Source organism: Cyrtonyx montezumae, unplaced genomic scaffold (assembly GCF_038088225.1).
Source record: "Cyrtonyx montezumae isolate F1298 unplaced genomic scaffold, pur_monq_1.0 scaffold_10, whole genome shotgun sequence".
In the NCBI taxonomy this organism is placed as follows: Eukaryota; Metazoa; Chordata; class Aves; order Galliformes; family Odontophoridae; genus Cyrtonyx; species Cyrtonyx montezumae.
In genome coordinates, this window is record NW_027071826.1 from 51,811,941 (window position 1) to 51,827,969 (window position 16,029).

The 16,029-nt window shown below is 37.6% G+C and overlaps 1 protein-coding gene across 1 annotated transcript in view; it reads right to left on the bottom strand.

Moving 5' to 3' along the window:
- LOC136060949 (leucine zipper protein 2-like) overlaps positions 1-16,029 on the bottom strand; it is a 109,959-nt gene that overhangs the window by 56,093 nt on the left and 37,837 nt on the right. Inside the window, exons 2-3 of the mRNA XM_065755753.1 lie at positions 2,557-2,674; positions 1,194-1,264 (exon numbers count right to left, since the gene is read on the bottom strand). Coding sequence (XP_065611825.1) covers positions 1,194-1,264; positions 2,557-2,674 — 189 coding nt within the window. The remainder of the gene's footprint in view (positions 1-1,193; positions 1,265-2,556; positions 2,675-16,029) is intronic.

A 16,029-nucleotide genomic window follows, 5' to 3' on the forward strand; every position in this document is an offset into this window, starting at 1 on the left:
TGCAGGAGGGTGAAGGCTGCTTGGTAGCACACTGCATATGATATCGACCCAGGGTTGGACTTCGGGAGTTACTGTGGTGCAGAATACTTAGTGGACAATACTCTTACAAGTCCACATTTGCTTTTGGGTAGACCTTGAGAGACTTCAAAGGGAGATGTAAGCAAAATACCAGGAAATTACATTTTATTATACAACTAAGAAATGCAAGTTTTCCTATAGCAGGCTTGATTTTCCTACCTGCGACTCTGGGAAAAATCTATTTACTGAATATACTTTTAATACTGAATAATGGTTTTATATAAAATAGTAATACTAATTGATTAAGTTGTGCAACTTGCAACATTTGCAATTTACCACTGCAAAACCTGGATAACACATGAAGGACAGAGAATAGCAAGAATAGCTATGATACTTTCAGCATAGCCATGTAACATGTAATTGTTTAGATACTGCATTAGCTGAACCAATTATTTCACCATTTAACAGATTACTAAGGAATACCTGAAAGACTGATCAATCTGACCCTTCTCCATGGAAGTAAAATTGTGAAGATCTACGGTATTTTATTATGGCTCAAACTTGTTTTGTACTGAAGAAGCGAAGGCTCTTGTCATAAGCCATCTTGCATTTTCACGTGTGCTTCAACTGAATACAGTATCAGCAATAGGAAGATGGAGGCATTTAAGTCATGCATTTGCAGCAATGGAGTATGCACTCTAGATTACTAACCCTTTGTTTCCAGAGAAAAATATGAGATATAAATGCATTCACTACATGTCATTGTTTTAGATAAAATGATTCCTATGTTAGGTTTACTTGTGATTGAAGTTGTATTAGTGTCATAATTTACTAGTCAGAACTCCAGTAAAAAAAAAAAAAGTAGGTCAGTGTGCCAAATGATGACAGTACTAAGGAATAGGAAGTTTCATATTTAAATATTTGGGAGAAATTCAAAATCCTTTTTCTCTAAAGATATCTTAGCCCAACCGATGTCCAATATCAGCTCATATGTCTGCTGTATTTCAAAAGGTTTTCACAAGATAGCATTTCCTTGCCTTTATTTTACTGTTACTGTTAGGTCAGTAGACTGCAGGGTACATGAGTGCTTATAATTTAGGGCAAAATGAAGGATGATTTTTTCTAATATAGCTGCTTTCAGTCTACCAAGTGAAAGAGAGAAAGTATATTCTTACCTTTGCTTTTGGCCCAGTTCCAAAAGTTTCTGTACATCGCTTCTGGCGGATGCTTCACCGTTTTTCAAAGACTGATAAACAAAGGAAAAAAAAATCAATTATCAAAGAGATCTTGAACGCTGCTCATTTGTGAAATCACTGATTAGGATCTGTTTTGCAAAATGCTCCCAATGAAGTGCCACTGGTGAGAAAAGGAGGAACACTCGACTTTACTTTTTACTGCAATTCAGTATTGCTAACTGTACACACCATTTTGCAGCAAGCACTAAACTGCATCTGACCGCATAAAATAGATCAAGAAACAAATGACTGAAAGCATTAAGAAGGCATGATGAAGATAAGTGTGTGTATAGAATTCCAGAGAACTCCTTCAGTATCTTTGGATCTCTGCAGTGTTGAATCTGAAATTGCTCACAGTATGATTTTCCTGAGGAATTCAAACTGATACATAAAAAATCCCCTTCTAATTACCTTAGCTAAAAGAAGATAGGTTAGAAAAATATGGGAAGCGCTGGAGTGGGGTTGGGTGGATGGACTCAATGTTCTATAGGGCACCACCTCATATTTTTCCTACCTAGCTTATATCAACACAAGGGTAAATAAACAATGGCAGGAGAATACCATCCTTTAAAATGGCATGCAATACCAAAAGCCTCGGCCAAAACTGAGTTTTCGCTAGACTGACAAGCAGTATCAGGCATGCTCATAAGTGATAACCTGATCATTTTAGTACAGGATCCAAGGCAAGATCTCTACTTTTCACTCTGAGGAGCTGATCCGACTGCAGAGTTAATCTACTGTCCTTTCAGCCTGTCCACGATACCCAATAAGCCTCCTTAGTTAATGCAGAAGTATTGATCAGCTCTGGATGCCTAGCTGCCAGCTCTTATAACACAATTTGTCAGTTACACTTGTAAAGTAATCCCCTGAGGTAAAACCAGTCAGTTGGTGTAGACTGCATGTCCACAAGGTAAAGTAAGCAGCTGTACGAGGCTGTGAAGGTGCAACTCATCAGCAAACATGTGACCTACAACAGCGAAGGAAATCCTTTATTAGTAGCTTCCAGGTTAAAAGCGTGGGGACCCCACTAAGACCCCACAGCTTACTGTGTTTCTTTTATTCTGCTAAATTTAAATGTTTCCACACTTGCCTTCTCTAATTTTGTTTTGTTTTTGAATCACCCAATTCATTTGGATTATGTTTCCCTTGAGACCATCCCTTTCACTCTCAATGCAAGATCAACAGAACTATTTGTACATTCTAAAAATCAACAATAACAATTACTTTTTTTTTCCAGAAAATAGACATCAGTATGAAAAACTCCAAGTAATTCTAAGTCCCAGAAACTCACACATAACCTAACCTGGAGATTTACTTTAATTCCCTCGAGCTCTTTAGAAGTCTTCGACAGTTGACGAAGAATATTGCTCCTTTCCTTGAAGACTTCCTTCAGCTGTCTTTCCAGTTCTTCATAGTCCTGTCTAACACAGAAAACAAAAGCATGAGATTCTCTCCAAACACTTCAGAACAGTATTAGATTGCCCCGATTTAATTAATCGCAACTACACAGTAATTCCAAATTGGAATGTGGAAGTCTCTCAATTCACCTACATAACAGCTAGTTTTCTCCTAATATAGGAGATTATTTGAATGCCAAAGTAATGTGCTGCATCTGAGCATAAAAATCAGACACTCACTCACCACGGTATATTGTTTGTGACAAATAGGAGTCTGAGCAGATGTATTTAACATAAGTGATGGAATATAGTGTGAGATCTCTCCCTGTTTTGAAAGAAACCCTGCCACTGAAGCGGAGTAAAACTTTGAAAGTATGAAATTTTCCAACATGTGGTAATTTGGGAGAAGGACGATTCAGAGCTGTTTGAGCTTTGCAAAATGTATTTCATACAAAATATTCCCCCAATTAATCCACACTGCAGTATAAAGAAGAGCTGAAAATATGCTAAGAGGAATCAACTGCAAATATATTTCCATAAGATGTTTCTTTTTCTCTCACTTCTAAAAACAGCAATTCCTACTTAGATTGCAAGTGTATTTTCTAATGTTTTTATAGGGATCCCAAACAACATCAATCCTACACACTGCTTGTGGTTCAGTGAAATAGGAACCCAACTCTCATTCAAAAACAAAAAAAGCGAACATCTCAGATAATTCTGAAACAACATATTTTCACAAAAAATCATTGCCTTGAGGAAGACTACCAGCAAGTTGAAGCACCCGTTCCCCTACAAGGGCAGTAGTTACTTTCTGTAACTGGTAAGTTAATATCAACTGTCAACAAAATATTGCATTCTCTTGGTACATTTCATTTCTCAATTGATTTATAAACTAATGCTATTACAATAAATGGTTTCACAGAACCCTTAGAGTTGGAAGGGACCACTAAGAGTGACTTGGTTCAACTCTACCACATCTCTGGGAGATGGTTTTCTTACCATGTGTATTATGTTTGTCTACCAAAGAAAAGGAAAAAATGCAGGTCTTGTTGGGCATCCTCAGAAAATGACTTTATGAACACACAGGGAATCCACGTAAGGAGGTAATGTCAGGACTTGGTTATATGCCACCTAAGTAATAATCCATCAGCACTCAAATAAGCTGGTTGTTCTTCATATACATAATTAACGACATTAGAAATACACAATCCAGTACAGGTTGTGGTCCCATCATGGATTTAGAAGAAAATCCATATACCAAGCATGTGAACCTTTGAGTGCACAGTGCAGCATTTACACCTTAGGTTTTAGTCCATATGTTTTCTCAAATTGACTGACAGAATACACTGTAATATAAATTAAATCTAGATAGTGCTAGAACACTTGGTAAATGCTGGCATTCTAGCTCCATGCAATGAATATCTTTAAGCCTCCAATTAAAAATCCACAAAGACACACCCCCTAACCCCTCACCAAAAATAATTCCATAATAGTTGGAGCATTTAAAGGCTCCCAAAGGGCCCATTTTACTACCTGCTAAGTATATAATTGGCAGAGTTTTCACTGCTGTTTTGTAAATATGGCATTTACCAATTCGTATAAATCAGGACATTTTCTGGGTCTTTAAATTAAATTTATTATTACTATACTATAAACTATGTGTGCATTTCTTTTGCCTTGTTTTGTACATTATGACATGCTGGACATTGAGGAAACAAAAAGCCAATCAGCCAAAAAGTCAGAGTCACCAAAACTAAACCCTCGGAATTCTAAGAACAAATAAGAAATGAAAAAAAAAGATACGGCTATGTTAGATTTATTAATTATTAGATCCCTAGAGGTTATTAATTGTGGACAAACTTACCTCTGCTAACAAGCTTTGAATTTTAGCACTGTGTCCTAGAACAGCGTTCACATATTTAAAGACAATAAAATGTCACCCCACACTTGTGTGATTGCCAACAAACTCTCACACTAATATTTTTTTTCCTGATGACTACCAACAAACTCCTATAACTCTGACTAACAAGATGATTTTTTAAGAAATAAATGGTAAAAGATGTTGATGTATCTGGTCCAATTGCTTTACAAGAGTTAATCAGCATGATCTTTCTAAAATCAGATTTGAATGGAAGGGATATCTTACCTATATCTAAGTACTGGAATGAAACAAGGCTCTTTAGGAAGCATGAGAGAGAAAGTAAGAGGAAAATAAGGAAACGTTTAGACTTGGGCAAGTTATATGAGTGTGATGAGAGACCAGATTCTTGCAACTAAAATATAAACTCTGAAAGATTTACTTAAGAGAAACCTTAATGTCAATTTTGTTGTATGGCATAATTTGGGAGCAAGTTGACTCTGGGATTATGCGTGGCACTATTCTATGCCATAAACAGGGCAAAACCCCAGGGACTGCCTGCAATCTTCCAATCCCCTGAAGCCATCAAACTTACCTACTCCTCTTGCAATATAATTACATGTGGGCAAAAAAGACGTAAACCCATTCCTAGGAACTCCACTCTGTAATTATACACATATTCAATCTATTTATTAGGATAAACCAGTTAGTCCATTCAGCAAAATGAAGTGTCATTTTCAACAAATCCATCTAGAACTAGAACACAGATACTGAAGCAAACAGATTACAGGAAGCATTTTAACAGATTCTAATTTTTTGATGTGCAAAAGAAAAATGTCTAATAACTCCATCTCTCAATCACTTACACCTGTGACTACTGTTTCTTCAAACATCAAGTTCAGCTTTTAGTCCTCAGAATATAGATCAAGACTTTCCCCTGAAAAACGTGTACAACAGCAGGACAAAGGAAAACCAATCTCGTTTTCCAACTACACCAACTACACTTAGAAAACTTATCTCAGAAATACAAGTTCTGTAAGAATTTCAATCACTCACGGTAAACATGCTTTCTTTTAAATACAGGACATTTAAAACAGAAAATGGAAAATCTACAGTTTAAGACAAACTTAGCTGAACAATGTCTCTTTCAGCAAATCTATTACCACATATTCCTCCTTAAGACTATTTTTATAATTGTCCTTCCCTGCTTTACTTGCAAAAAATTCTATGAAATCCTGGTGTAAATTCTAAGAAAATTAGGTGAGATTATGATAGAGCTCTAGTGCTGATGGATCTCACTTTTTAAGTCACAATTGTTAAGGAAAAATATGGATCGTATTCCTTTCCACATATCATAAATATGAATTGTTGTTTGGAAAGTATGCTTGCAAAGTAGACAACAGTTGCCCAGATGTTTCCAAAGCAATCACTTGAATATATTCCTGACAGCAGATTTTATGTTTAATTTACAGATGCTTATATATATGCAGTTTATATTCAAGTGAGGAAGATTCATCACAATTCCGTATCAGTATAACTGGAAGTTGAAGATACAAATCTCTGAAATGAGTGAACTTGAGATATAAACCATTCATGACAATTAATCATCACATCACTGCCTTCAGTCTTTATAAACATGAGCATTTTTGATCCTGAAGTTCAAGGGGAGGGAAGTTATTAACAACTAAGAAACAGAATGTTCTGGCTATCTAGATAAAACATGCCATAGATACTATACACAATACACTGTGAGTATAATAACATCTAAACTCAGCTTCAAATAAATTTATATAATTTAAGTAAATTCTGAATTAGTCGACTCACAGGGGAAAAAAATCACACAGACTTTACATTGAACAGCAGATAAGCCCTTGCTGAATTACAATCTTTGCCACTTTGCACACTCAAATGGCATTTACATAATATGCTTTGTATTCAGGCATTATCACAACACTGTGTCTCACTCAGGCTGAAGAAAATAAATTATAGTAAAAGGAACGTGAAAAAAATGGGATTTAAGGGGAGCCAAGGAACATTTTTATTTACCTGACCTCCATAGATCACACACAAAGCACTTGTTTGGAATGTGCCTCCTTCCAAAAAAATCACACAAGCAGGTGGCTTATTAACCATTCAATGCTGACATGACTTCTAAACACGCTTAAGCATCCTATGTATTCCAAGTGCAATAGCCTACTGTCATGGTTTTATGATTTTTGTTACTGGTATTCCACATCATAACATCATGTAGTGCATTTAGAGTTAAAGAGTTAATGCTCCAGCTCCGTGGATCATCGATAGTTCCAGGTATACCTGTCTCAGAAGAGAAGAACTACATTCCCCAGAGGACTTTGCGATGCTTTGCGTTCTTACGTGTTTACGCTCAGAGGGAAAGATAAAAACTGTCTGTGGTCACGGGACACTCTCTTTCCTTTGGGATGGACTCAGCAGTGGGTGCTCGCTGCCGTCCGCCTTCAGCGTTAGCGTAAGGCCTTCGGTTTATCGGACACTCTCTCTTGCTCATTTTATTTGATTTATTAGCTTTAATTCCAATTATATTGTATTATATTGTGTTATTTTGCTTTCCGATGTCTTTTTAGTAAATTAGCTTTCCTCCTCAGATCGTTGCCGCTGTTTTGTTCCTAGGCTCATCTCCCTTTTCCCTTTCCCCCTTCCCCTTTCCTGGGGCATGGGTCCGTGGGTCCCCCACACCAATCGTCACAGAACCGGGCCGAACCTGCCCGTAAGTCGCTGACACCCACAAAATGGCAGAAGCCCTGATGCCCTTTATTGAGTTTCTCCACAACTAGAAGCTGGAAAATCAGGCCCTTTCCATCTATTTTCTCTGGCTTGTTTAACTTGTCACTGTAAATAAAACAAAAACAACCTGGCCTCTCTTTGGCAGACACTTGGCTCTGTAGAATCAATGACCCACCAGGGAAAACACACAACTGTCAGTTCCCACCAAAGAAGCAAAAAAAAGGCTTCTGAAAACTTGTAGTTGGTTTAGAAACATGGCCCCGGGAAATGGAACAAGTTGACTTGTCATGTTTAACTTGATATTGAGAATGATGACCCAGAGAAAACAAGAACAACCTGCATTGATCTACTTAAAATTACAGACCAGGAAAACAGAGTTAACATCACAAGCAAGGACAACACAAATGCTTCAAGTGATTCCAAACTAAAATAACTTACGCCTAGAGCAACAAATCCTCACTGAATTCATACAACTGTAATACAGAGCAGGCACATAAACCTTCCAAAAGTTATTAAAGTTTTCACAACTATTCAAATATGGGCTGCATATATATAGACATAACACAGAACTCTGCACAAAGAGTTGCCTTTCACATCAGTTCTATAGGATTTGGTCTTCAACAGGAAATACATTCACACTAAAATTCATTCACCTCTCTCTTTCTGATAGGTAACATTGTTATTTTTCAATTCTGATATTCTTCATCATTTATATCCATTAGCACTGCATCTGCCTTTGTTTTCTACTGCAAATCTAAAACTTCTGACTATGACCTCAGTGTTACTATCCTTAAATACACAGTACATGCACTAGACTTAGCAGATAACACTTCTTTCCAACAGCTCTGACAATAAAGTCAGGTTAACATTTCTGTCTCAGCACTACATTAAATTGTCTACTTACTGACTACGAGTGCTAGCAGAGAGAGCACACGTCTGTCTGAAAAAGATGTATCACATAAAAGCAACTTCTGTGAATAGACCATTATGAAAGCTTCACCAAAATGGAAATAATTATTAATACAAATAACAGAAATAATCTCATTATTCCTATTAATAAAATTTATTTATTTATTTTATTAACAATTTTATTAATAAATAATTAACTTATCTTAGTTCCCAGACACTGGTAGAACTGCTGAACTTGTTGGTATTGCTGCTACAACACTGCATTTTCCCAGACCAGAAGCGTTCAAGCATGCTACGTTCCTATTTCAAATGTAACTTTATATTAAATCAAAAGAACATTGCTCATTAGAGCCATACACTGGTCAACAAATGAAAACTCTTCAGCCACAATGCCCCTTATTTTAAACGTTCCAGTGCTATGTGATTATCAGGCCATCAGGTTCTGTCCTTTCCAGAAGTAATGAGAAAAGAAAGTTCACGAGAAAAACACTGCCCTGTCAACAATATCTACAATGCTGCTTTTCTTTTACGTAAGTTACATAACTGATATCGCCACTGGATGGATATTTAAAGCCATAATAACTCCCTCTTTATGAAGTCTGCATGAAGTTCACTGTCATACAGTCTAATAAAATGTATGTACTCACTAAAAATTGCCTGTGGTACTTATGCTGATGAATCATCAAGCTGTATCTCAAAAATGAGAATAATGTGTGAATGGACAGACTAAAGTATAAGAATGGATCAGGAGAACATGTATGCTCTCATTTTTTAGGTCTAGTTCATGTACTTTTTCCTAAGACAAATCTTCATTTCCAAAAACGGGATATAAAATTTTCTGCTTATAACAGAAATGGTGGGTTAGAAGGAATTGTTCATCACCATGCTGTCCATCCATTCTTGAACCTACTTTATCAGTATGTAAGAGAGATTTGAATCCATCCTTAAAGAAATACGTTATGGTTTTTCCTTATCTCTATCTCAGGAAACACTTGGAACTCAATGACAAAACATACAGGCATTTTTTCCCTACTTCCCATTACTATTTCTATCATGTTTACTTGTTTGGTACATTAAGCATTTCATAAACACTATTTTTGTTTTCACCTTGGATTTTCCACAGCACATCACTTCCTGAATGACCCTGAACCTGGAGTGAATTAGAATTTCAATAACATAAATGTCATTAGTGAAGAGTACAAAGGGAAAAGGAACACCAGGAAACAAGACACTCCGTTTATTAGGAGGGATGCCTCAGAGCAAGTATCGCAATCCAAGGCACACATACACCCAGCAGCATATATCAAGGCTCACCACACTTCATCCCAATGTACCCAACTCTTGTCCAAAGCAAGTTCATGATGCTCCTGCAACAAAGAATGAGAACCTCAAGAACCTGCACAGGCATACCATACTGATGGTTAGACAGTGAGTCCATGGCAGCTTCATTGTTAAGTGACTTTGAGAACAGGAGAAGCATTACCACCACCACCTTCACAACTCTTCCTGTGCTTTTTAGTGAGACAGAGAGAACTACAGATATCCGAGATGTTTTCAAAGATCAAAGCACTATTAAGTGCAAATATAAGTGTTCCTGGCAGTTCTGACTGTAATCTTTTGAATCATAATGAAAAGCACACAGGAAAAGGAAAAAAGGGTGAACAGCTAAATTCACCAGTTATAGAATACAAATCAACTGCTACAGAACAATACAGTCTACAAATCTTCTTTGCAAGCTGCACGCAAATTTGTGTTTGCTGATGAGAAAATCCCTCTGGATTTCTGAAATGCAGCTTAAGAACAAATAAATAAACATTATATAAACATATATATACATTTATAGAAACAAATATCTATTAAACAAATATATATTAAATATATATTCATAGATTATATAAAAATACTATAAAGATAAAAATAAACATAAAATATATAAAAATACATATAATACATATCTTTATAGCCTTTTTTTTTATTTTTATATGTATATAGAGCACACATTGAAAACAAATGCCCATCTCACTTCCAAAAGACCTTCCTTTACTCAAATACTAACTCTTTCCTTAACACATGCCTCCAACAGCTGCCAGTGTCTGGGACATCTTAAAGGTGATACAAAATGCACTACACACCCTCACCTTGAAGTTCTTATTATTATCAGGCTTCTGGTGATAGAAGCACTTCTTGAGCTACATCAAGAAGTACATGAATTGAACCTACTCAGAGTTTCTAATTGTCACAGAACAGGTGTGAACACAAGTTTTTCTCATTCCCCATCTGCTTTGAATGACATCTACACTGCAAAGATTTTCAGGATCAGTGGAAACAAATACCACAAAGCAAACTTCTTTGTCAATGCACTTTGTGAGATCAAATGTTCTTTTGCAGAGAACAGCATGAGAAAGTGCCTGAAATTTAACATATGTGCAAACTAAGGAGGTCAGGTCAATATTGTGGGTATCATTCCTCCCCTCCCAAAAAGAAGAGCTTCCTTCAATCTATAATGCAGCCTAGTTCAGCTCAGTTGGAACTCAGCCAGATATGAATTCTCCTTACTCATCATTTTAAATGCGACTTCCACACTAAAAAAAAAAACAAAGGCAGGGGAGGGTGGGAGTTTTGTATTGTCTTTGTGACCCTTACCTCATACAAACTCAGACACAACCACAGAAAACAATGGAATTAATGGGCTCCAGTACTACTACAGCAGTGCCGAGATGACTCAAATTAATACTCTCTCTCCCCTAACGGATAGATTTCCCACGTTGTTAGTATACTGATTGTAAGGTAAATAACTCCCAATGATGGTACTCCACAAGGAGATAGTATAGAGGATGGTATATTTTAAGTAGTTCTATATAAACAGTATACAGATAATACAAAAGAGAAGATGGCTCACCTTTATGATGACAAGGCTCGCAGGGGACTCCACGTGGGAGGGATCTCCAAGAAGAGATCCTTCCCTGGTGGTGGTCAGCCCTTAAATGGGGTTTGGGAGAGGTGGAACCAGGCTCCACCCCTTCCACTCACACAGGTATATCACCTTCACCTGTGCCCCCATGGCTGACTCGGTACTCACCTCAGGTGACCAATCAGTGGTTCAGGTCGTGATTCAGCAGTTCCCATACACTGATACAAATACACTGTCCAACTTCCAGCCTACAAATAATACCACAATTGAGTTTTCTGAAACTTTTTTTTATTATATTTTACATGGTAAGGAAAGGTAAAGAGTTAAATTCAAAAGTTAAGGAATTACAGTTGCAACAACTCCAGGCACAACTTCAAAATCCTCATATCTAATTTCCCATTCAAGAAAAATAAAGGCCATGAAAATCTCTGGTCCAGTTAGTCTGCACGTATTCTCCTCTCTCCTCCTCTGTGCTCTTATGTTTGTGATGTTAGGAAAAAGCAGAAGCTGAAAATGCACTTCTGTTTGATAATAACCTCAAATAACTCACAGAGCCCTGAGGGAAATCATATCCCCCCAGTGTAAGCATTTGGCTTGGTACACCTTTCCTGCTGCACTTGGATGGAGTACTAAAGAGTGCTCTGACGGTGAGAAACAATCCAAGCTTTAGCAGAGATTAAGTACAAATTCCCACAATCAGAGAGAACAGTAGTCAGTCTTTCAGGAGGCTGTAAAGGAGGCACTTCTATTTGTTGCTACACTTGCCAAGAAGGTTAGAAAATGAGCACAGCCTATATATCCCAGCAGCAATTTGAGGGGTTTATTGATTTCTCTTTCACCTGAACTGGAGAAAGGTTTTCTCAAGGGGAATTAAAATATGAGAGTCCATTCTTCTTCTAAGAGATGTATTTTGCCTTGCTGTATTTACACCCAGATGCGTAACTAAAGCAAATATGAAAGAAGGATTTTAATTGTACTGAATTTATTTACCGGTATTATAAGATTGGATTTATTACTTCCAGGGTGAAAGCTGAAGTTAACATAGCCCATTTCATGATTTGTGAATCATGTAAAAACACATCCAGCTGAAATACAACCCCCACATAATATCAGGCTGCCCAGGGCCACATCCAGCCTGGCCTTTGGCACCTCCAGGGTTGGGGCACCCACAACCTCTTTGGGCAGCCTATGCCGAGGCATCACCACACTCCGAGTAAAGAATTATATCCTAACACCTAAACTAAATTTCCCCCCTTCTTTAAACGTAAAGCCATTCTCCCTTGCCCTATCACGACCGGGCCAGATGACTTTTTAAGGTCCCTTCCAACTCCAACAATTCTACGATCCTATAATTATTGATCTTCCCCTATAAAAAAGAAGTTCCCATAACACAAGAGAAAAAAAAAAAACGTCAAGTATGAAAGAATTGTACACATTGAATGGAAAACAAAATGGTATTGCTCAAACATTTTGCCCGCATTTTTGAGCATCACTTCTCACATCTTATTTTCACTAAGGAAATTAAAAAGAACTTCCAGAAAGCAACCTTGACTGAAAAGGCCATTCATTTCAAGAATATTCACCATTTAATCGCTTAACTGAACAGGGATCTTAGCTTTGAACTCCGCATTTTCTTTTTAATCCTGATTTCATTATATAGTATAACAGCTTTTTGACACCTGCCCTTTATATTGTATGTTTCTGTACAAGTCTGAATGCATCACCTCTTTAAAGAATTGTGTTAGAAGTCAAATGTCTTACATCTCATGAATTTTCTTCAGGTTAAGTAAATAAATTGAATCAGAAATAGAAGTGGAAGCTTGACCTTGAAGTTGCCTTTTCATTTCTACAGCTCTCAAAGGTACCACAGCAGGTTGGTTGGTTTTTTTTTTTTGTGGTTTTTTTTGGCTTGAATACAAGCCTGAATCAGGAATACCTGGATATTCAGCAGACACTCTGGAAGCTCTGCTTATCGTAGAAGAACTTTGTTTGGAGGAGACCTTAAATATCACCTAGTTCTAGCTCCTTGCCAAAAGCAGGGTTGCCCACCACTAGATCAGGTTGACGAAGACCCCATCCAAACTGGCCTTGAGCACACTCAAGCCCATCTAACCTAAACCTCCTCTTCTCTTTTAGTTTAAAGCCATTCCCACTTCATCCTATCACTATCAAACCATGTAAAAGTCTGGAAAACTGCAATGAGTATTCCCCATGTCCTTCTCCAAGCTAAATAAGCTCTCTTCCAGAATCAGTTCGACAGCTCCACATCCTTCCTCTGCTGGGAGATGCAGTTCTCCTCCAGATGAGCTCACCAGGACAGAGTAGAAGGAGACAATCCCCTCCTTTCTCCCTGCTGCCACTGCTTTGCTGATGCAGCCCAGGATGCAATTGGCTTCCTTGGGTGCAAGAGCACACACTGCTCATGTCCAAGTTCTTGTCCCTTAGGACCGCCCAACCTCTTCAGGGCTGCTTCCAAAGTGTTCTTCTCTGTACTCACCTGAGACTGCCTCAACCCCAGTGGAACTCCTTGCATTTGGCCCTGTAGAAATTTGTTAGATTTTTGCATGTCCAAGTCCCTCCGGATGGCATCTCTTTCTCCTACCATGTGAATTTCACCACTCAGCTTGCTGTCATCAGCAAACTTGTTGAGGGTGCAATCAGTTAATGTCACCGGTAAAGATGCTGAAGAAAACCAGTCAACATGGACACCTGGGGAATGGTGCTCTTGACATACTGCCATTACTCCTCCTGGACATAGAGCCATTGACAACAACTCTTTGGCTGTCTTGGATCATCTCTTCATGTCACATGCAGGGTTACAAGATGGCAATCTCTTGTGTTAAGAAGTGTGCAGAAGTATCTGGGCCTTTCAGATACAAATTCACAGAAGACTGCAAGGTGACACTTGTGCTTCCTAATTACTTTTCATTCAGCTGTAGATTCAGGGTATAATTATACACCTGGTCCAGAGGGAGGTATCGTACAGCAAAGGGGTTGGAACTAGATGATCTTAAAAGGTCCCTTCCAACTCAAACCACTCTGATTCTATGATTATTCTACTGATTGAAAACTAAAACAATTAACAATGAACATTTCCTGATATGTTACTGCATACGTAGCCTTCATTATCAGCATCAGTATAGCGGTAACTTAGTATATTCACAGTGAACAGAAGAGATCAACAGCTTTTAACACAAAGTGAGCTGTTGTTTGAAGAATAACTGACTTGCTGTGATCTGATTTCATTTCTTGCTTGTCTAAGAATTGAAGCAGGCTACTTAAAACTTCCATTCCTTTAATCAAAGTATCCAATATGACTATGATACCTAGATAAAAATCAATTATCTTTAGACCGATAACACAAAATGCAAATGTTGCACAACCAAGTAACATTGATATTTAAAGAAAGGTATAGTTATAAGTGTCAGACAAAACTTTAGATGGGAACATCTTTGATTTTCTTGGAAAAAGAGCAGGAAATAGAAAAACACTACCACAAGACACAGCACTGCACATGAGCTGGAGGCAGTGAATACAAATAGTTAATATTTGTAGCGCCTATTCTGGAGGAAGCAATCACAATTTGGCAGTTGTCAGACATGGTACTAAAGGATGCACACAGCCCAACTTTTTAGCACTGACTAAAATGAGCTGGAGTCCTATTTCAGCCCTTTAAGCTGACTACGCAGGAATAATTTTTTGCTCACGAAGAATAAGACAGGTCAGCAACTAGAAGGTGCTTATAACAAGAAACTGTATAATTATAGTCAAGTAGAAGTTCAGAAAATATGACCAGTATTTTCTAAGTGCACTTCCTGTAGTAGAATAAATAAGGTTGCTTCTTCTAAGTAAAAAACATCTAGTTGAGCCGCTCGCTTAACAACAGAAATGAAATGTTATTCCTACAGTAATTCCTCACTTCTAAGACTTGGACTCACTGCATTTCTATGAGTTTTTTATCACTCAGATAAACTTTCACAAAGAGACAAGCGAAAGAGACTTATAGCACTTCAGAGCTGCATGCAGAAGAAAGTCAGTTTCTTGCACAACGTAGATGGATTTTATTGACAGGAGGAGATTTACACCTGATTTTCACATCTATTTTAAAAAAAGCAAGCAGAAGAACCAGGATATAAGCACGATATAACAAATGAACACATACAGTGACACAGAAAGCAATCAGACATTTGAAACGAAGAAATAGATAAACAACAGTAAAGTTTCAGTGGCTGGATTATTTTTGGAAATGTGGACAGAAGCAAGCTATTTCCTCACCTAGGAGAAGAAAGCAATTGTGCAGAGAAAGCTGAAAAATCTTTGGCTCTTTTCCCACTTGCAGAAGACTCCAGTTAATAAAGGATATGTTAATCTTCATGAAACACTTGACAGAAGCAAAGCTATAAAGAAGTGTCAAGGCTTTGGTAATTTAGAAGTGATTTTCCATCAGTGGCTTACTTTCCAGCAGATGTAAGCTGACTGTATTCATATAACTGCCTACAGTTATCAACTATAATAGACACGCTGTTTTAAACCAATATTTTTAAGGAATTCCACACCATCTGAACAATAATGGCTGTATCTTTTCCTCCTTCACAATAGGGTTTCAATGACTACTACATTTACATCATCCTTCAGATAACTTGTACTATTGCACCACATTTTCACCTACTTAAAATGGATCACTGACTTCTTAGCACAGTCAGAAGCATTCTGCATGCTTTAACTGGCCTTGCTTGCTTCCTAGACAAAAGCATTGCTAAATACTTCAATGTTACCTTGACAGAGGTCTGCTTTGACTCCTTTTTCTTAGACCCTCTTTGCCGATCAGCCTAAGGACAGCAGGCTGCTCTCTGCAAATGTCATCCCGGCTATTCAAACCCATCAATCAGTAGACAAAAAACCCCAAAACAATCCAAAATCCAGTATCTATTTCCAAATCTT